The sequence below is a fragment of the Ochotona princeps genome, chromosome 13, assembly GCF_030435755.1.
Source record: "Ochotona princeps isolate mOchPri1 chromosome 13, mOchPri1.hap1, whole genome shotgun sequence".
In the NCBI taxonomy this organism is placed as follows: Eukaryota; Metazoa; Chordata; class Mammalia; order Lagomorpha; family Ochotonidae; genus Ochotona; species Ochotona princeps.
In genome coordinates this window covers 56,777,024-56,799,036 of record NC_080844.1, presented here as the reverse complement: position 1 = coordinate 56,799,036, position 22,013 = coordinate 56,777,024, and the positions used below count along the sequence as shown (strand labels likewise).

The 22,013-nt window shown below is 49.9% G+C and overlaps 1 protein-coding gene across 5 annotated transcripts in view; it reads left to right on the top strand.

Annotated features, from left to right (window-relative positions):
* The window catches only part of AFAP1L2 (actin filament associated protein 1 like 2), a 90,849-nt gene that overhangs the window by 35,259 nt on the left and 33,577 nt on the right, over positions 1 to 22,013 (top strand). For all 5 annotated transcript variants that reach the window (XM_004579805.2, XM_058671342.1, XM_058671340.1 and 2 more), the window contains one exon: positions 21,108 to 21,236. In XM_004579805.2, coding sequence (XP_004579862.2) covers positions 21,108 to 21,236 — 129 coding nt within the window. The remainder of the gene's footprint in view (positions 1 to 21,107; positions 21,237 to 22,013) is intronic.

The window sequence follows — 22,013 nt, the reverse complement described above, 5'->3', positions numbered from 1 at the left end:
TGACCTGACCGCAGCCCTGCCCTTGCATGGACCATAATGGTCCATGGGTTTTGAGGCCTCTGCACCCCTCCCTGAATCCGAGTCTGATGGACAGCATCCTGACACATTCCCCAGCAGGTTTGCCTCACTTTCACATTTCCCAAGTATCCAAGTGACTTCCTTTTTGCTGGGAGGCAGCATCTTGTTACTGGGAATGAATGCACGTGGCCCTTTCCCATTGTTAGCAGAGTCTGTGCACTAAATGGCCCTCCTAGGAACACACACTGTCATCAATCTCAGGTATATACAGTATTACTAACACATGCTGAGCATCTGGAAAACCAAAGATGCTCAAAGAAAGGATGCTGCATAGGCTGACCATGGAAACTGGATTTGGATGGATTGGGGCTGGTCTTGGTGAAAGTCATGAACCTTAGGTGTCCTGTAGCTAAGGAGGGACATCAGTTCAATGCAAGCTTCTCTTGGTGATGGGGTAAGAGTGTTACTCAGGTGAAGCCACAGACATCATGGCTGAGAGCGATCACAACCCTGGACACTTGTGTCTGTTCTTTTGTCTACCCCTGTGCTCCTGTCCCTGAGCGTCAGGAGGGGCTTGGAGAACTGCGTAGATTTCTTTGGCAAAGCATTCGCAATGACTTAGTAAGCACATAGAGTGATGATGAGAGGAGTCCTTCCTGTGGAAAACCTTCTGTGCTGGCTGGGGTTTCTGGACAAGCTGCAGGCTCCCTATGAATGCAAGGCTCAGCTTTTGTCAGGGAGCCATGCACCTGAGTTTGTGCCTAGGCTGGAGCAGAACGCTGAGCTCCCTCCTGTGTCACCACCCAAAGCACAGCCAGCCAGCTCTAACACAATTCTACTCTCATCCGTGCTCCTCTGCACAAAGCCACCCTTGACTTCCCATCACCCACAGCCAGCTGGCTTCTCCTGGAGAGCAAGGTGCACACTTGGTCATCTGGCTCGCCACTGTTGCAGTCCTGCTCATCCTCGCTGGTGGCTGCTGGAAGCCGATGTTGCAGCCACCCTGCTATGTCAGCACGCCCCCAGACCTTTTCTTTTGCCAGTAAAGACCATCTTGGCCCCATCTCTACTGACCCAAATCCTCCAAACCCCAGACACCCTTGTTTTTTTTGTTTGTTTTTGTTTTGCCTTCTCTGTTTATCAGTGTCCTCTGTCACTTTCCTTCCACTCTCTACAGGAATGCAGTCAGATAGATGAACACATCATTGCTTGGATGCATGACAGTAGCTGGGTGGGTCTTATCCTGCCTTCTGCTATGAACTCAGATGCATGGCAGAATTCAACTCATCCTCCTGATAATACCTATGTCCATATAATTACTCCTTCAGGTGCTGGTGTCTCCCATCCAACCCAGCTCTGCGTGTAAGTGGCTCTCAGGACTGTAGCTGTGGGGCTGAGAGCTCATGGGGACCAGGAGAGGAGGGCAGACTGTTAGCAGTCCCCAGCTGCTCAGGAGTGCTGTGGTGACCAAGCTGGGGAGGCCCTGGCATCAGCCACTGAGTAACAATGACTTGTTGTCTTTCTTGGGCCAAGGGCTTCGGAAGCATGCCTAGGTGTCTGGCTCTTAATCTTGGCATTTGAATCAGTTGAGGAGTCTCTGTGTCCTTGGACTTCCCACCACCTGACCCACTCTGAGATTCTGACCTATTTGATCTGGGTTTGGATAGTAACACATAATGTGTGGCTCAAAGGAGAGCAAGAGCAACCCAGGGTCCCCCTTCCCACCCCTATGTAGTCAGCCTGGTAAGGCAGCTCAGCCCCCCTGTAGCCGAGCAGCAGGGTCACGCTCCGTGCTGGGGCCGCAATGAGAGGGCACAAAGCAGTGTTCTTTCTTGTTTGGAGCCCACGTGCCCTGTGGTGGGTTGACTTTCATCTGCTTCTCCAAGGAGTGCCATCCTTATAAAATCAGGCGATCTGGATGCAGAAATGTGCAGAGGAAGCACCACGTGGTGACGGGGCAGCGGCTGGAGGGATGCACCTGTGCGTCCAGCAGCGTCAAGGTTCATGGGCAACCCCAGGAGCTGGGAGGAGGCTCTTTCCCCAGGTCTTCCAGAGCCGTGCGTCTGTTGGCCAGGCCCTTTGGGATTTTGCCTTCAGAACAAAGACTGAATCTCTGTTGTTTGAAGCCCCCCAGCCTGTGGCCCTTTGTGACAGCAGTCAGAGGACACCCAGAAAGACCCCAGGGTCTCTCCCATGTGAGGGGCTATAGCCAGCCCCTGCCCTGTCCTGACAGTACTGGGAGCTGTCGGGCAGGCTGTCAGCAGCTGTCACAGCTGTGGCCGCAGTGGAACGGCAGCGCTGAAGTATGTCAACAGGGGACAGGGGACTCAACCAAATGTGACAGCTTGACTCTCGTCCCTTACCCTTTAACAAAATCCCACAGCCTCAGCTGCTGCTTTTCAAAGATTCCTTCATTGTCAAGTCAGTGGCATAACCAAGGTTCTGTGTGGGACTCTGGCCCAAGTCTGACTGCTGTACCACATTCGTCGTGGGCTTTGGGCAAGGCTATTTCTCTTTAAGAGACCTCAGTTTCCCTATCTGTACAATGGGAACAATGCTGTGTTTCACTGAGTGTTGCTGTCAGGATTAAAGAAAATAACAAGAATAGAATGTCCTGATGTAGCAGACAACTGACAGCACTGTCCTTTCCATAGTATGAACACAACAGGCTGACTGTTGGGGACGGAAGCCAAGGGACCCTTGCAGGGGGTATAGCAGAGTAGTGGGATCCAGGAAAGGCCTGGCACTTTGAGTTTAGCTCTGTCACTTTCTGCCTCTGCAGCCATAGGAAAGTCACTTTGTTCGATGCCTTCAGCTCCAAGTCGGGTTATGACATTTTTCTTGAAGACTGTGGTAGAACTGATGGAGTGGAACCAGATTACTCAAGAGCCCAGCCCAGGCTCTCTGCCCCCAGTGAATCTTGGTCAGAGCCGTGATAGGACAGAGGAGGGCTAGTATGCCAAGCCTGCCAGTGGCTCTGTGGCCTGCTGATGTGATGGCAGGCAGCAAGACGCTGCCCATGGAGCATGAGGCAGATGTTGTGGGCTGCTCTTGGGCTGCAAAGCTGGTGGGCTCCATGCCTTCCAAGGGACCCACTTGGACTCCCCGGATGTGCACATGTCCCAGAGCTGCCTCTTCTTCCTGCCTCCTATTCTCCAGTGTGCTGCTTCTGTGTCCAGAACATGTTCCCAGTATGTGAGAGCTCAAGTGAAGGCAGAGCTTGGCCAGAGGGGTGGGCCGCAGGCACGGTTCTCCCTGCTGGACTCCACGCAGCTGTCCAGTGCACCTGTTGGGCTCCTGCAAGGAAGCCCCGAGCCTACCGCATGGTCAGCTCTTCATGAAATGAGTTCATGGTTATCTGTTGCAGAAATGTAGAGTCTTATTTCACCAACACAGTGTTTTCAAATTGAGAGGTACTTGACCAGCGTCTGCCTTGTACAATCCAGGGGGAGAGCGGGCTTTTCCAACCGGGGTAAACTTCTGAGCTGGTTCCTTCGGGCCCCTGCATTGAGAGGGGCTGGGCCTTGACTCCGGCTGCCATCACAGGTCCTCACAGTGGTGTGGGGTGGGACCAAAGGCATTCATTCTCACTGTTCTGGAAGCCTGCAGTCAGAAGTACAGGTGTCAGCAGGGCCAGGCCCCCTCCCTCTAACCCAGCAGAGGGGCCTTCCCTGCCCTGCCAGTTTCCTTGACTGTAGCACCCTCACTCCGATCTTGGTGTCTTCACATGACCTTGTGTCTTGCGTCTCAACACTCCTACTTCTTTCTCTTATAAAGATCCCAGTCACTGGATTTAGAGGTTCGTTCATGTTCTCAATCTCTCTCTCTCTCTCTCTCCCTCCCTCCCTCCCTCTCTTTCTCTGCTTTTCAAATAAAGAAAGAAATCTTGCAAGAGAGAGAGATCTTCCCCCCACGCTCTGGTTCACTCCCCAAGCAGCCACAACAGCCATGGCTGAGCCAGGTTGGAGCCCAGGATCCGGAACCTGAAACTCCATTCCAGTTTCCTGCATGACTGGCAGGGGTCCAAACCCTCAGGCCATTCTCCCGCTGCCTTCCCCAGGCACATGAGCAGGAAGCTGGATCAGAAGCAGACTAGCCATGATTGATCTACTGCTCCTCCATGAGGGGCTGGCACAGCCAGCTGTGGCTTGACCCACTGTGCCACAACACTGGCCCTATTTCTGAGATAATCTCACTTTGAGGTTCTCATTCTTACTGTATCAGCTATATTCCGTCCCTACTAAGCTCACCTTAACCAGCACCAGGGCTCAGAACTTGGACATATTATCTGGAGGGGAAGTGGTTTCAGTCAACTCACTAAGTGGTCTGAGAAAAATAGCATTTATTAAGTGATGTCTTTTGTGTGTTGCCTCAGTGGATCTTCCCACCAGCCCTGTGAAATAGGTAAGTTTCTCCCCACTTTGATTTGACAAGAAGGGACACTGCACTCTGGAAGTTGAAAAAACTTGCTGTAGTTCACTTGGCTTGATTGTGTAGCCACTGACTTTGTTCAGTGCTTTCTCACGCATAGGGTCACCCATCACCACAAGAAAGGAAATGTTTAACAACCATCCTGGTAAAATAGCTGTTAAGAGAGGAAATACACCAGTATAGGTTTTCCTGCCCCCCGTCCACACAGAGAGACTCATTGGAAATTGCTAGGGTGTTAAGAATACCAGGATCTTCGTATTGCTGTTCCTCCACATGGTCCAGAAAAGCTGACATACAGCAAGGGAACTTATAGCAGAACATGTAGTGATGTGGTCCCGAAGAGCCCGATACCATATCTGTTAAATGACCAAATTTCAGGGGCTAATGCATGTCATGTATTTCACGAGATGTGAAGCCCTGAATGGTTGAATAGATGAAACTGATGACAATTGGCTTGTGGCATTCCCCACCACAGGATGTGATCTGTGTCTGTGTGTATGTGTGTCTGTAAAATGGATGCCAGAATTTTCCAGCCTTTTTTCTCAGGTGGTTGTGTTGAACTTGGGTGAATGCTGTCCTTAGATGTTCTGTTTGAGATAGATAGATCTCCTCCAGGGTAGGAAGCAATGACAAAGGTCAGGTGCCAGGAGTTAGGGGACAATCTCTGGATTATCTTTCGGCTATTTTCAGTATCACGCCTGTTGGCGTCACCACAGTGATGCTGTACCATTACCTGCCTTCTGAGTCAGAAGCCTCCTCGGTGTTCTCTGCCCATGTTCATTTCTCGACACTTGATCTTGCAATTTTATTGCAATGTAATGCCAATACAACAAAGTGCTAGCAATCGTATTGCTGCAGGCTTCGATCTGGGGAAACAAGATGCATATCCAATGTTCTGAGGCCATTTGAGCCTCAACACCCAATGGACTGTGCAGATATGTTACAAAAAGTGTGCTTGTTGGGGTATACTGGGAATGCAGAAACACCCAGGACATTTAGGTTGAAAGACAATGGTAGTAAATGTTCAAATTGCCAACTATATGGATGTTTCTTGCTTTTTTTCCAGTTTGCAATCTTGTATTGAAGTCTCCCTGATTTGCAGTTTGTACTGGAGACTCCTGAGAAATAGAACTGATTAGATGTCTATCCGTGGAAAGATGTGTTGTAAGGAACTGGCTCATGTGGTGGTAGGTAGAGAATCCTGTATGTGCAGTTAGTGAGCCAGAGACCCCGGAAATGTGATAGTGTAGTTCCAGTGCATGTCCAAAATCCTGCGGCCTGTCAGAGCCTGTGAGTTGAGGGCCCAGGAAGAGCGGGCTTTTCAATTCAAGTCTGCAGACAGGACAAGATCTCTGTTAGCACAAGCTGTCAGGTAAGAGGGGGAGGGGTCCCTCTTATGGGTCTTTGTTCAGGTGTCAATTGATTGGATGAAGGCCTGTCACTTTAGGGAGGGCCCGGCGCTTCACTCGATGTACTGAGTCCGATGCTGACGTCATCTGGATACACCCTCACAGAAACACCCGGGGTGTTGCCAACCAGAATGCAGAGTGCGCCAAGGCTCAGGTGATGCATAAAATTAACCACCACACTTTCTTCTGGCAAATGTTCCTTTCTAAATGGGCTTACACAGAAGGTAGCGTTTTATGTGTCTGTGCATGGCCCTTTGGGTGTCTCTAATAAGGTTATACTTAGTTGAAATAAGATTGGAGAGGCAAGGCCGAGATTCCAGACGCTGGGTATTTGCTTTGTCCTCTGTTTCCATTAGCCTCCTTTGCGTCTCACCCTTTCACATCTGCCCTGTTTTTCAATGTATGAGAACAGAAGGTGGATACTCTGTTAAGTTCGGAACGGGGAACACTGTCCGAGTTTCTTTGGCCAGCCCTATATAAAGATGTGGGTTCCCCTTGCACCCAGCTCTGCCAGGTAGCCCTGTTCTGTGTGCATGGTGCCTAAAAGGTTTGATTCATTTCCAGATGACTGGAATGAATACCAGCAGTGGTGCTGGTCTGTGGATGCCCATGGGGGTCTCTTTCCTGTCATCTTTCATTTCCCAGTCGCCATATTGAGACGTCCAAGCCATGTTCACACGTGGAGCTTGTAAGCTATATTGGAGTGATGATGGTGTTCTGTTAGCTAACCTTATTACTAATCATTTAGTCCTTTTAAAAACCAAAATTCATCTTAAACCCAATAATAACTTAGTATGTTTTACAAGTTGGCCATCCATGATTAACAGATATTATACTAGCAAAATAATTATGCAGGATTTACTTTAAAAGTTGTCAATCATTTGAACCTTGGTCACACACCAGTCTTCATTACAGTGGTCCTGGAGCCACTGTTCTACGTTTCCTGAGTCTTTGACCATTGCCTTTTACCCTTGTCAGGGCATGTGCTTTGGTCACTGGAACTGATCTTAATAAGCACCGTTGAAATGCACTAGCAAAACTCTCTTGTATTTGTACACGAATCTCAGCAAACACGATTCTCCTAGCTGTCTTCTCTAAGCTCTAGTTTCAAATGGCTACACAGATTTTTAAGTTTTACTCTTTTTAAGAAAGAACTTACAAGGGGAGCAGTGGGGGTGGTGGTAGACACCTTCCAGAATTCTGAGGATTCAGCTCTGAATTTCCTGGTGAGGAGACCTTAACAAGTTACTTGACCTTGCCCCTGAGGCCGCTTCCTCCGCTCAGGAGGGTTCTAGAAATCATGTAGGTTTGCAAGAAGAGCTTGCTGGGGTAATCATCAGTAGTTGGCTGGTTGTAGTACTAATAAAGAAAAATTTTCCTTTTTGGGTTGTTTTTCTCCTACTGGTTTGCTATTAATAGCATTTTGTATTATTTATTTAACGATAACTATTTTCATAATACGTAGAAAAGTCGTTCCTCACACAGTCTGTCAATCCTGGTTGCTCAATGTAAAGATTTTGGCATTTCTGCTTTCCTTTATGCCAAAGTAGACGCAGAACAACAGGTCAGGAAGGCGCCTTTACCACTAGGTGCTTCAAACGCCGTTTCTAAACTTGCAGCCGCTCAACAGTGGCTGAGATTCAGAGATAGGAGCCTTCTGGGGACACTGAACCCTGAGGCCCCATGCTTGTCTTGTAGAAATCTGCTTTGAGAGACAGACACAAAGTTAGCATTTAAGGGACATGAAAGCACTTAGAAAGTGGCTGTTGTTGAGAGAAACTTAACACTGTGCAAATAGCTCACATGACAGAGTGGAAAATAACCAAGGCCGGAGGGAGAGGAGCTGGCTAAAGGAGCACTGATTCTAAGATAGCACTAACTGAGAGGCATCCCGAGTTGAGTGGCACCTGATTTGAAGGTAAGAAATAAAGGAAACACTGCCACATTCACTGCTAACAAAATCACATCATTCTTCTTAGGGTGGCAATGAATACGTCCATGCACCTTAGAATTAGGGAGACTGGGGGTGAAAGATCGGTGCAGTAACTCAAGTGGCTAATCCTCCACCTTCAAGTGCTGGCATCCCATATGGATGCATGTTCGTGTCCCGGCTGCCCACTTCCCATTCAGCTGCTTGTTTGTAGGGCCTGGAAAAGCTGTGCAGGATGGCCCAAAGCCTCGGGACCCTGCAGTGGCTCCCGGCTTTGGATTGACTCAGCACCAAACGTTGCGGCCATTTGGGGAACGAACCAGCAGATGGAAGATCTGTCTCCTCTCTGGAAAGCTGCCTTTCTAATGACAATAAATAAATCTTGAAAAAAAATTAAGAAAGACAGGGAATTACCTTTTTGCATTGAAGATAGGTACTCAGTGCATCCTTTAGGAGACCACTGGGTGCACAGTTGCCACATGGGAAACACCTGTTGAACCATAGTTAAGAAATCCTGTTGAGCAGTTGATGTTTATGGGTTTTGATGAGATCAGGGCAGGGACATCAGCTACATCTTGGAGTGCTGCTAAAAGGCTGGTTTGAAGGTCAAGGGGATAACAGTTTAGATAGAGTATGGGTGTGTGGGGGTGTCGCCATGGAGAGCTGTGCTTATGTCAGAGCCAAAGTGACTACAGACAGTTTGAGGGCATTTGAGGTTGGAGGCCACCCCCTTGGAGAATTGGAGCAGGGAGAGGAGTGACCCCAGGAGATAAGGAGCTTGGGGAGTTGCCTTGAGGTTGGCCAGAGAGGGAAAGCGAGATCTGAATCCAGAGCCAACTGCAAGCTTCAGATGTTCCCCCGGAGGAAACAAGCAGGAGGTGCCTGAAGTTACGCATCAGCAATTTCTTTTGACAATTTTTGGCTGCAACATTAAACAGAAACAATGATCCAACAGGGCTACCTTTAAGTTGTTTATAGAACAGGGCCTCAGGGTTTAAGTTGGGCTATTTCTGAGATGAATGGCTGGCTCTCGTTCATGGCAGCCATGTCCAGCCTGCACAAGTAACCTGACCATTTCCATCCTGGCCACACGTTTCCCTGAGGAGAGAGCTAGCTGTCCCTTTGGGGCTCCTTTACACCTTAACAAGAGAAGGTGACACATCTGAGAACCCCATTTGCTGCCCCGTTTAAAATGACCCTCTTCTTTCCTTTGCTGTCTAGGGTATAAGCCTACATGGAATCAGCCTTAGAAGCCTTGGAGAGGGATAGGAAAGCTGGGTTTGCTACAAAACTGCATGCCCAAGATTTAGTTTGTTAATGTCAGAGAAACGGCTTTTTTAAAATGCTGTTTAAAGTTTTCCAAGTCTGTGACAGATGTTCTAGACTAGGGCTGTCCAACTTTTAAAGTTTCTTTAAACTTTAGGAAGCAAAAAATTTTTAAAACCATGTATTCATTTTTATTGGAAAGGGAGATCAGATTTTACAGAGAGAAGGAGAGACAGAAAGATCTTCAATCCACTGGGTCACTCCCCTAATGGCTGCAATGGCTAGAGCTAAGCTGATCCTAAGCCAGGTGCTTCTCCCAGGTCTCCCACATGGGTGTAGGATCCAAGGTTTTGGGCCATTCTCTACTGCTTTCCCAGGCCACAAGCAGGGAGTTGGACAGGAAGTGGAGCAGCCAGGACACGAACCGGTGCCCATATGTGATCCCGGCACTTGCAAGGTGACTATTTAGCCATTAAGCCATCGTGCCGGGCCCGAGAAAATAACTTTTAAAATAGATTTGGCTATATGTACTGCATCCAAAATAGTATCCTCTCAACCTATAATTGGGATTTTTACATTTTAATTTTTGGGGGCACTGTCTTCACAAGCCCGTCTTTACTGTGTGGCTCCACTACCTCTCAGTTTATCCTGCATGTACTGTGAGTGACTGAAGACGTGGACACTGCCCCCTGCAAGTGGGGAAGTTAGGGCCCTGCATGATAGCCTAGAGGCTAAAGTCCTTGGCCTTGAACGCACCGGGGACCCATATGGGTGTTGATTCTAATCCTGGTGGCCCCGCTTCCTATCCAGCTCCCTACTTGTGGCCTGAGAAACTAGTCAAGGACGACCCCAAACCTTGGAACCTTGCACCCACATGGGAGACCCAGAAGAGGCTCTAGGCTCCTGGTTCCTGGGTTCAGATCGGTTTAGTCCCAGCTGTTGTGGGCACTTGGGGAGTGAATCAATGGTTGTAAGATCATCCTGTCTTTCCTTCTCCATGTATGTCTGACTTTCCAACAAAAATAAATCTTTTTAAAAAATGGGGAAATTGAAAGTTTTGAGACAGAAAAAGAAAAAGGATCCTGGGAATCCCTGGGCAAGCCCATAATCTCATCTCCTCAATTCATGAATTCCTGACCTTGGAAAACCAGAATTTTTAAAATGAAGTTGGCAGAAATTAGTCTGCAAAAAAAGCCTGCCCTGTAATGATGTAAGGTGATTTATAATCTGTTTATCCTGCTTAGTATGAATACTTATGTATTTTGCTGTGGAAATATCAGCATATTTTATTCCTGGGTGTTTGCCAAGACACTTACTGGGGCAATGTGCAACATATTGCCTTTTAAAAAAAGGTTTATTTTATTTGAAATGTAGAGTTGGAGGGAGGGGGAGAGAAACAGCGCTTTCATATTTGAAAGGTAGAGTTAGAGAGAGAGAGAGAGAGAGAGAGTGAGCGCGAGCGCGAGCGCTTTCATCCCTTGGTTCATTTCGCGAATGGCTACAAAGACTGACTGGGCCAGGCTGAAGCCAGTAGCTTCATCCAGGTTTTCCATGTGGGTGCAGGGGCCCAAGGACTTGGGTCATCTTCTGCTACTTTCCCAGGTGCATTAGCAGGGAGCTGGATTGGAAGTGGTACAGCCAGGACTCAACAAGGAGTTCATTTGCCTGTGTGGCAGGTGGGAGCTTAACCCACAACACCAGCCCCCAAACATGTTACTTTTCTAAACCTGAACTAGATTGAATTTCAAACACTGAAGGTGTGGGGGTTTCTGAAAAAGGGTCATGAACCTGTAATACCATTTTTTAAACTTGAATTTTGACCTGGCAAAAGTGTATTTTACATTGTATGTCATGACACACACACATGAGACAAAGGCTTTATGAAAGAGCATGTGTCCTTCCTAGATGCTATGCCTGTAGATACTTTGCCACATTTTCAAAATGGGCGTTAGGAGTAAGAGAATTGAGTAGAATTACATTTCTCCCATGACCCTCTGAAATGTTTCCCCCGGAGCTGGCAATGTCCCGGTAAGAGTCCTGGGCACCAGGCAGTGTGGCAGAAACGTGTATGTCAGTGGGAGAAGAAGGAACGGGGAGGCTGGTGAGGCAGTAGCCCTGCTCCCAAGATGCTGGTAAGGTGGCACTCATGACACCTGCTCCTGAGGTGCTGGTGAGGAGCCGCCAGGACCTGCTCTCAGGGCCGCTGCTCTCTGTTGCACTTGAACTAGCCCTCCTAGGAGCTGCCACCATCAGTTTTACTGGTGTTTGCAGCCATGTGGTATGTTAAAGATAGTCACCTCTAGACCAGACCTGTGCTTGTACTTTTCTGGGGGGGGGGGGTGGGAAATTAAAATTATTGGGCATTTTATGGCCATTTTGGGAAGATGGGCTATGCCTTTAAAGGGATTGGTTTGCCTGGGTCCACCATTTGGTCACCTTTCCCTTGGATATTGATATGGACATTTCGGTCATCAGTGCTAAAACCCAGCTTATATTAAAAGGGATCTTGCTGGATCATATAGTTGTCAAATACAGACTAAACTTTAGGTGTTGGGGTGTGGGGACCCTCACTGTGCTGTCAGATCGCTTCCTGCAGCTATCCGCTTTGCTCTCTTCTGAGCACTGGCTGTATCTGAGTCAGAATGGGAAGGGGGCTGTCCTATAGCTCCAGACACACGCTTATGGCTGGCAATCCAAGGGGGAAGAAAGAGAGCTCTTTTACCAAGTACCATATGGCAAATCCCAGAGAGAAATCTGGTCTGCTTGAAGGCACCATCAGGGCTGAAGGATGGACAGGCTTCACTTAGGTCCCCATTTCCTGTGTCTAAAGCAAGGTCAGCCACAGTGGAGCCATGTGGAATAGGTCCTCTCCTTACCCAAAAGCAGGGGGAGCCGGTGCTCCGTTCCAGTTCAGTACTGATTCCAAACTCCTTCAAGTCTGCTGACAGGACTAGTGCAAGTGGGTGGGGTTTCCACAAGGGACTGGCTATGAGTTCTCTGCTTGGTTACTGTACTTGTTCAGCGGAGAGGTCGTGATTGGCAGAAGCAGAGTTAAGTCCACAGTTAGAGAGCCGGCTGTCTTAGACTCCCTGGAGAAGTGAGAAGCATCCTTCACAGCCTCCCCTTTGCTGCGTCTCCCCACTAGACCTTGCCCTTTCTTATTCCTAAAGCTGGTGGGAGCTTGAGTTTGTCTTCACTGTCCCCTCTGCACTTGTGCTCTGTCCCCTACTCCAGGCATTGATGACATCACAGCCCAGGCTCCTAAAGGTGCCGCTTTCTGGAATTTTCCCCACACTTCACTTTCTTTAGAGTATTTTTGAATTCTAGTTTCTAATAAGCAAATCTTGGTCAGTGTCAGGCAGATTCTAATCAGTGGGGGGAGAAAACTCTAGGCGCGGGGCCAGAAGACATTGTTGGTTTTCAGATCTGACACTTCTGGGTGACCCTTGGTGCAACCATGCAACTTCTCTTGGTTTCAAGTCTGTAGATGATCTTGCCTGGCTATCATCATGAACTGAAATTATACATGCGGACTGCCTGGCTCAGACTCCAGGGCTGAAACAATGTGTTATGGTAATTTTGTTTTCAGTTGGCAAGCAAAGGAAACCCACCCAGTGGCACTTACACAGAAAATGGGTGGTGGTGACCACACAAATCGAACAATTAGTTTGAGTCATGGCTGAGCTCCTGTGCTGAGATGGTTCTCCAGGACTTTCTCAGCTCTTGTCTTTTTCAGGTAGGTTGTTGTAGGAGACAGACATTTCTAGCAGCCCAGGCTCCCTGGCAAAGAAGATACCTCCTTCCTGGCAGCTTCAGAAAGAGTCCCAAGGTGGATGCCCATTGGCTTGGCCCTGGTCTGGGGTCCATTCCTAAGCAAGTTGCTGGACCTGGGGTGGTGACATGCTTGAGTTGGTTAGGTCCAAGACTGTGAGACTTCCCAGGAATCCAAGGCAGAGGTTCTAATCTGTCTGTCTACACCACAAAAACTGGTAGTCAGGAAAGGGGCTTTCCCGAAGGAAACTGGCTGTTACTTAAGGGTGAATGAGTTAGTGGAAAGGGGAGAAGCCAACGTCCACTGCTCATTTGTTTCTGCTACCTTCCAGAACGCGTTAGTAGGAAACTGGGTCAGAAGTAGATTAACCAGGACTTGGATCAGGCACTCTGATTTGGAATGTAGGCTGCTCAAGTGGCCGTTCTACCATGGTACCTCAGTGCTCACACCAACGTTATGTTGTTTGTTCAATGATCCCTACCAGTGGTGGCTATTGAGATGGATGGTCAGGACAAGCAGCTAGAGAGGGCGAGTGGACAGAAGGATCTGATAGCCACATCTCCAGTCACAGCCTGGCTATGCCTTGTCCTGTTTCTGGTGTCAGTTTTAACCTGTTGCTACCAGCTGAGAGCAGGAAGTTGTGAAGTCCTGCCTGTGTTCCTGATCAGTGGAGAGTGCTTTAGAAGGTGCTTTCCCAGAGTCCCACACCACTGGTCCTGCTGCCCTCGGCCAGGACACACTTGAGTAGTCCTGTGAAACAATGCAAGAATGTCTCCAATTGCTTTTTTAAAGATGTCCTACTAAAGTCTGTGTGTGTAATTTGTGTGTGTGTACATGTATTTAAAGTATCCGGGGAATTTTCCATATCTATCTTACAGAACAAATTAGGATTTTATATAGCAGCTGACATTGAACTTAGGATACACATTTCCTTGGGTTCATTTGTGCTTTTCACATTGATTCCATGAATTAGGCCCCGTTGTTAACCCCGTTTTCCAAATGAAGGAATTGAGGCACAGGAGGGTTAATTAAGCTGAAGTCAAGAGTTGGCCGAGACTTGGCAGTGAGATTTATGCAAATGGAATCTAGAACCAGGGCTAGAGGAGCCACCCCCAGGGGACGTTAGAATTGAGTTCATGGTCCTGAGCATCAGCCTTGCCCAGCTTGGGCTGCTGTGGGCATTTAGAAGTAAACCAGCTAATGAGTAAGTGTTCTATTTCCCACTCTGCCTCTCAAGCAAAATAAATAAATGAAATATTGAAAAGAAGGACTGCACTCTGTCATAATTCCTCTACCAGCGGATCAAGCCCTCTTATCATTTTCCAGTCTTTGTTTTCCTTCCACTACAGTGTTTCCTAAACTTGCAAAGGGAGTCTGCGTGAGCTCCAGCGGTGATGGGGACAGTGCCAGCTGTGTGCCTGCCTCCCCACCCTCCCGCAGGCCCGGCCCCAGCAGCTTCTGAACGAGGCCACTATTCAGGCAGACTGCACTGAAGGAATGTCCCGGCTGGGCTGGGGCACGAAGGCGAAGGCCATCTGAGCCCCAAAGCCTCTTTGTTTGGCCGCTGGAACCTGGCGCATCCCCGGCCTGTTCTCCTGTGGCCCCTGAGCAGCTGCTGTGCCCTGGGGGTCGAGCCCCTCTCCCCTCAGGTTTCCTGGGTCTCAGGTCCTGGTGGAGCAGACATTTCTGTGCTGTTGCTCCTTTTGCTCTTGAGACAGGAAGGATCTGTCTGTCTCTCCCTCTCCCCCTCACCTTTACTCACCTACCCCTCTGCCAGAGGCTACCTGCAGGTAATTGTTCCAGAGTTAATTGATCTGGAATTGTGGCCAGAGTCTGGTGAGCCATGTACCCAAGCTGTCTGGACCAACCATTTTAAACCCTTGTAGTAGAAGACACTTTTGTTAGGTCACACATTTTGTGTCTGTGTGTGTGCACACGCACGTGCATTCCCATGTATTGTGGAAGCTCTGTTGAGCAGAAGTTTCTAAGTATTGCTTTGAATCAGAAGCACTCAGAACTTTGAGTTTTGTTGAGGAGGAAGCGCTTGGCATTCACGGGGCAAAAAAAGCAGGAACGATGCAGGTGAGTTGCCTGATCAGTAGCTGTGTGTCTTGTGCCAGACTGCCATGTAATGGGTGCTTCTGGGCCATGCCAGGTGGGGCGAAGGTGGCCCTGGGCAGCCAGGGGTCGTTCCTACCTCACTGTGCTTTGTTGGCAGGCTTCAGCACTTCCTCTGTGCCTTTTCCAAGGGCCGGATCCGAAGAGCTCTGGTTCCAGCTGGCTCCTTAACCGGGCCTGGAATTCTGCTCTTGGGGAGTTTTGTTCCATTGCAGAGGTCAGCAGGGAGCAGCTTGAGTTGTTTTGCCAGGAGTGCAAGCCACAGCGAAGCCTCCGCCTCATCCCCTCGCTCACACAGCGTGGGATAGCAATGCAGGGGGAGAGTGTTTGAAGTGATGAGCCTCTAAGATAGGTGAGAAAAAGCAGATCTGGCAAAAAAAAATGATGGCAAGATGACCCCAGAGAGGCAGGTTCAGCTGGGAGTTAGAGATGCTGAGAAATGAAGCCAAACCCCTTTCCCTCCAGGCCATTGCTCAGAGATGGAGATAAAGAAAACCTCCTGGAATATCTACACTGGAGACACTTGTTTACATTTCTGGCTCAGTTTCCAGGGGCCAAAGCAGGTAGGAGCAGAATAGTCTGTGGCTCTTTTTAGCCTTTGATTGTCAATGGTTAGAGCTTCCACAGTGGAAGCGGGACAAAGAACTGAGTTCGGTGATATGTAAATACACAAGGTGCTTCAAAAATTCATGAGAAATGGAATCAAATTTATATGACTGTAAAAAATGAAATGCACAGGTGCTTTGAACTCTACCTAGAAGCCTTTAAACTCCTGACGCCCTACATTTCCCCTGGAGAAACTACACTGGAGTCCCTTTGGTTAGACCCAGGCCTCGGGATTGGTCAAGCTGTCGGGTGATTGCAATGGGCAGCAGGGTTGAGAATGTCTGCAGGTCCCTGAGTGGCCTTGTGTGAAGGGTAGGACCTTGCGGGGCAGCGAAAGGTAGCTTCCAGAGCAGGGCAGACTGGTGGTAAGACAGGAACCTGCTGTGTCCACACAGCAGTGCCCAGGAACAGTTATGCGGGACATCCCGCATCTCACCGCGCAGGCCTGGAGAGCAGGCAAGAGGAACATGCTTCTCATCCATGCAGCTCACACTGTCTCTCACCTGCCGTACGCTTAGGAAATGGTGTCAGGCTCTAAGCTGTGAGCCTTGCCCTGCTCTGGGAGTAGGGCGGGAGTTATCTCTAAAAGGCCACGGGGGGACTCTTTGGGTGAAGGAAATGTTCTCCTCGATGCTGGTGGTGAATACCAGAGCTGAGTGTGTGTGTCAAAACCTTTAGAACCTTTGAGTCAAAACAGGACATTTTACTGTTTGTAAATTAGAGCTGCATAAAGAAGTCTTTTTTTTCCCATTAAAATGCCACTTCCTTACCAGGAGTTAATGGATAAATCGAATGTGGCATAGCCTTGTTGTTGGGCTTTTATTCAGTGACGGAAGGAATGAAGTACTGATTGGTACTATAGCTGTGCTATAACCGTATAGCGTGGCTGTGCCATGAAAACATGATGTTGAGTGAAAGGAACAGAACACCATCTGCGTGCTTGCACTTGGAGGAGGTATCCAGAGGAGGCCGAGCCCTGGAGACGGGCAGGAATGAGTGGCTGCTTGGGGCTGGGGAGAGGAGGGAACTGGGAGGCTGCCTAAGGAGTTTGCATGTAAGGCCTTAAAGAGTTCTGGAGTGGATAATGGTGTTTGATTGTACACGACTGTGCATGTCCTTCGCACCCCTGAATTGTAAACTTTGAAGTGTTAAATGTTCAGTTGTGTGTGTTTAAAGGGGGAAAAACCCGCTTTCTCATCACTCAGTAGCTCTGTGCTAGGGGCTGACTCGGGGCTTGGCGCGTCCGCAGAGAGGCATTTAGTCTGCACCTCTTTTCTTGGTGCAGTGGAGAGCATACGTTCCAGCGGTTCCATGTGGGCACTTGAGGGCTCCCTCCCATCGGGACGTACCTGTGGGCCTTTCCTGCCGCTGGATCGCATCTCTCTGCTGCTTCCTGCCTTTGGTTGGTCCCAGCGCTTGGGTCGTGAGGACAGTATGCTCAGCGACTTGGTCCTGAGAGCCGTTGGGAGCTGGTAATGGCAGGGGGGAGGATGGATGTCTTTATACAGAAAGAGCAGGTCTGCTGGGTTGGATGTTAGGGAGGAAAATCCTGCTCACTCGTGGGTCTTCAGCACAGGCAGCTGAGTAAATAAAAATGTGTGTCTGAAGCGGCAGGGGAAGCGTGAAGAGCAGCTTCCTTGGCAACTTGGGAAGACGTTTACGGTTGGGAATGCAGTGAGCAGAAAGAGGGTCAGCCAGGAGATGAGAAAGGCCGAGGGAGGCGCTCAGCCTCGCCTCGCTGCGGCCCGGCCGTGAATCCGTGAATCGCACAGTTGAGCCGTGCAGCGCTGCGTGGGCCTGGCGAGCCCTGAACAACACTCTTATTGACCATTTGTCAGACCCTGAGCAGACAGCTCTGAACTTTAACAGAGTCGGGCTGCAGAGCCTGCACAAGGGTCTACAGTTTCCAGCCTGAACAACACGCTTATTTTCCACTGTCCCTCCACTGGAGGATAAGGAAGAGACCAAAATGAAAAGTGTGGGGGGTGGTGGAGGAGGGGGATCTGTGAGGAGTGCATTCCAGAGCCCCACATCCACCCCTGGGAGCCCTCAGGGTTGAAAAATGTCACTGGGGTCACTGGGCACATAAGGGGACCTTGCCTTTGTCCATTGTTATTTCCAAGAGCCTGAGGGTGGAGCCTGAAAGGGCACAGAGGAATTACTGATGGCCTCCAGTCCACTTTGCCTTGTTGGGCAAAGCCTGACCCTTCCGTGTGTCTCCAGCCTTGAACTTGACACTGAGACTTTGACAGTGTGGAATTCAGGGAGGGAGCCAGTGCTGCTTGTCATGGGTGTCTGTACAGGGATGGGATCCAGGAGGTCCCTGCAGAGAGGAAAGCGACATCCTGAGGGTTTTTTTTTTTTTAGATTTATGCATTTGAAAGGCGGAGTTACATAGAGTCACATACACACACAGAGATCTTGTGTTCATTGGTTAACTCCCCAAGTGTCTGCAGTGGCTGGTGCTGGGCTGGTCAGGAGTCAGGAGTTTCCTCCAAGTCTCCCACAGGGTTGCAGGGCCCCAAGGACTTAGGTCATTTTCTGCTGTGTCCCAGGCACGTTAACAAGGAGCCGGGTCAAAAGTGGAGCAGCCGGAAGTCAAACAGGTGCCCATATGAGATACCTGTACTATAGGTGGAGCTCAATATGCAATATGATGATGCCAGCCCCCATCTTGAGTTCTTTGTTTGCTCTGGTCTTGCATTTCTTCAAACCTGCTGGAGGAATTGGAAGGCTTTAACTACAACCTCAACAGAGAGCACCCAGATACGGTCCTTGCCTGCCATCTGCCTGGGATGTCAATTCCTAGACAGTAGGGACTGTGACCACCCGCCTCACCACAGTGACCCCAAACCTACATGTCTAACAGTTCTCTGCATCTCCCTGTCAGCATCTTCTGGGGGATCACCAGGCCTGCCGTCCATGTGACTAAGGTTCCACCTTCCTCCATTCTGCCTTATGGATCAGGACCTAGAGGCTGTGTCACTGGCTCCCTGGGAATGGCTGCAAACAGTATTGGCAGGAGGCAAGTCCTATGAACTTAGACATGCTAGGGTTTAAACCCCCAATGTCTCTGCACACTGCAGATGTATCGTTCAATGGCAGGAACCTGTTCCCACAGCCCTGCACTTACATGCAGGGTGGCTCCAAGAACTGCAGGTGCAGGAGACACAGCTAGCCAATGGGGTGACAATAGTGACTGCAATTAGATCACTTCCTTGGTGTTCTCATCTGTGCTAATGCAAGCATCCAAATGGCCCCTGCCTCCCCCCATTCCCTCTAGCCTGTCCATGGGCAGCCTTGAATGGCTCTGTCCACTGCATCACCTAGAGGCCCTGCAGGACACCACACTAGCTCCTGAGCAAAATGAATAAAACCCTCAGACCTGTTCCCCTCTGATTCCGCAGTTTTGGCCTCACAACTTCTGCCACCTGCACGCACTGGGTCCCCTGATACGCAGCCACCCAAGTTTCTCATGGGTGCCACGCCATCCTTCTCGGCATTTTATTTGCTTCCTCCTAAACATTCCCCCTTTCCTGGTGGGCTCCAGTGGCCCGCTCCCCAGTTCTTCCCCCTGGGCCTCCCAAGTTTGCTGCTCTTTGCAGGTCCTTGGGGATACTCAATAGTTTCCCTCACCCAGTGGGCTCACTGAACCCCGGTGACAGCGGGAGACACCGCTTGGGTAACCATTGTCCCCTCTTCCCCCCAGAACCAGGCATGTGCCTTCTGCCCTTTGGCTTAGTGCAGTTTTGCCCACGTGAAGCATAAACAAGGCTGTTTTCCAGGAATCTGGCAGCTTTGGGGAAGAGCTAAGGATGTAGGGGACACTCTCAGTTTTCCTGCTGTTTTTGTTGTTGCTGTTAGTTCATTGGTGGCAGCAGAAGGAGGGGGCAAGCAGGAGGTCAAAGAGGCTGTAGCACAGACCCCTGCCACCCTGCCTGCAAGGCCCTTTCTCTTTCCTTGCCAACCAAGGCCTAGTTCAAGGCTTAGAGTTTGTTTTTCTTACATTTCCGATGTTGTCCCTCGTTTGATTCCTTCAAGCCACCGCTTTTCAGACCTGTTGAGTTCCTGCCACTGACAGGAAACTTGGGAATAACTGTTATGACCAAACAAAACTCAGGCTATGGCCTTTCAGCGTGGGGAACCACGTCTGGCTCTCTCTTAAAGGATGCTTTTATTGGAAAGTCAGAGTTACAGAGAGAGGGAAGAGGGGGAAGAGGTGTTCCATCTTCTGGTTTACTCCCCAGGTATCCTCAGCAGCGAGGTCTGGGCCAGGCTGAAGCCAAGAGCTTCATCTGGAGGCAGGGACCTGAGTTCTGGGGCCATCTTCTGCGCTTTCCCAGGGACATTAGCAGCGGAATGGATCAAAAATGGAACAGCCAGGACATGAACTGGTGCCCATATGGAATGGCAGTGCCCCAGGTAGCACAGCAGCAATCCCGACTGTCTAAATCCTGCTGAATGTGAGCACATGCTTGCTGCCTCCATGACAGGCGGAGTTCACAGTGACACAGCTGGAGGGCCAGTCCTCCTAATTCTGTCATCACTCTCACTCTGTCCCTTGTTTAGTTCAGTTACCTCACCCATGTGTCCCAAAGCCTCCCTCTGCTCAGCGTCTGTAGCCCCTCATCTGGGGACAGGAATCACACACGTGGTAGGACTTCTTCCTCTGCTCTGGGGTGCCTGCCCCCCTCTCCTTCCAGTTACTTGTCGACTTGCCCTGTGTGGTGGTCTGACCGGCAATGCCTGGGACACTGGGAGAAGGTTGAGCCAAGAGGCCCAGATGTCCAGCCAAACATCTGTCTCTCTGGCCACCGATCAAGGGCAGCATGTGTGGACAAGGAGCAGTCACAAGGAAACAGGAGCCTTCGAGGACTCAGGAGGGTGGGCAGGCTGTGTGTGTGTGGGGGGGGAAACAATAGAGTCCACGTGGTGGACTGGAGGAGCCAGTTTGTGTAGGGGAGTGGTTTATGTTCCTCGACTTTTCCAGCTCCTAGACACCATCTACAAATTTCTTGGCTCCTGACTCCATCTTCCATGCACAATGTCAACCTTGTAGCATCCCCTTTCTGATTCTAGCTCGCCCTCTGGTTCTCCCTCTACTAGGGCACTTTACACTGCGCTCCTGGGCTCCTCCAGAACAATCCTTTATCATATAATCCCATCTGTTTGCCATGAAGAGAGCATTTTGACCTGTTTGGGGCATTAGGGTGCACACATGGTTCAGGGGGCCCTATTAGGTCTACCCCAGGGACCATTCTGGGCATATGAGATTATCTGTGGGAGGAGGCCTGGCTGGTTCAGTGGCATAGACTGAGGCCTGAGGGGCACACAGCTAGGCCTTGGTGTGAAGTGGGGTGATGCAGATCGGAGATGGCCTGTTCCTCCCTGCCTGTGCCCCGGCACTGGGGAGGCTGCTTTGGGGCCTTAGACAAAAGCCGTTGCTCTTGGGAGCAAAGAATCTGTGGTGGGATGCTGCCGGGTGTGGAGGTGGAACTGGGCTGGGCCCCTGGGAGGGAAGACAGCCACTGTAAAAGCTTCTGGTTTCTGTCTGTAGCCCTGGAGCAGCTGCTGACAGAGTTGGATGACTTCCTGAAGATTCTGGACCAGGAAAACTTGAGCAGCACAGCCCTGGTGAGGAAGAGCTGTGTGGCTGACCTCCTGCGCCTGTACACCAAGAGCAGCAGTAAGTGCCGCCCCCACCCCCGACATGGGCAGGTGCTGTGGCCATCACCTCTCAGGCCCATGTCCCTGAATGCCACCAGCTGGTGGCAATGGCTTTCCTGCACTTGTGAAAGTGGAAGTCGTGGATGGAGGAGTTGGCAGAGCCAGTCTCCCTGAGGCCTCCCTCCTTGGCTTGCCCGTGGCCGTTTTCTCCCTGGGTCCCCATGAGGTTCTCCCCTGTGTGCCTGCCTGTGTTCTTGCCGCCTCTTCTGATTCCAGCTCCCAGTAAGGGTCATGTTCTGAGTCTGGGGCAGGAGAGAGCTGGGACTTGACATAGCCTGTGAGTGGGGTTGTAACCAAGTGTTGCAGCAGCTGTCACATCAATTAGGAGAGGAAGCTGCTGTTATAATGGCCCGGGCGGCCTGTTGTCCCCATGCTGGCTTGTTTCACTTCAGTTTGTGCTCAAGAGCTTGGTAGTGTGGGTTTAGAGGAGGAAACGGAGGTCTAGGGTTATCTAGCCAAGGGATAGGAAAGCATAAAGCATCCTATGCAACTGCAAATCACAGAAGCCTGAGTTCACCATTTTTCTCTTCTTTATGGTGGCACAGTCAACATAAAGTGCATGGATGTTGAAGACGCAATTCAGTGAGTTTGCTAATAGTCTACGTGCATGTCTGCATTCCTGAAACAGAGTATGTCTAGCTTCCAGAAAGTTCTATCTTGCCGCTTCCCACTGAATTCCCTTCTCATGCCTGTTCTGATTCTTCTTGCCATAGACTGTCTGTCATAGAGCATTGTG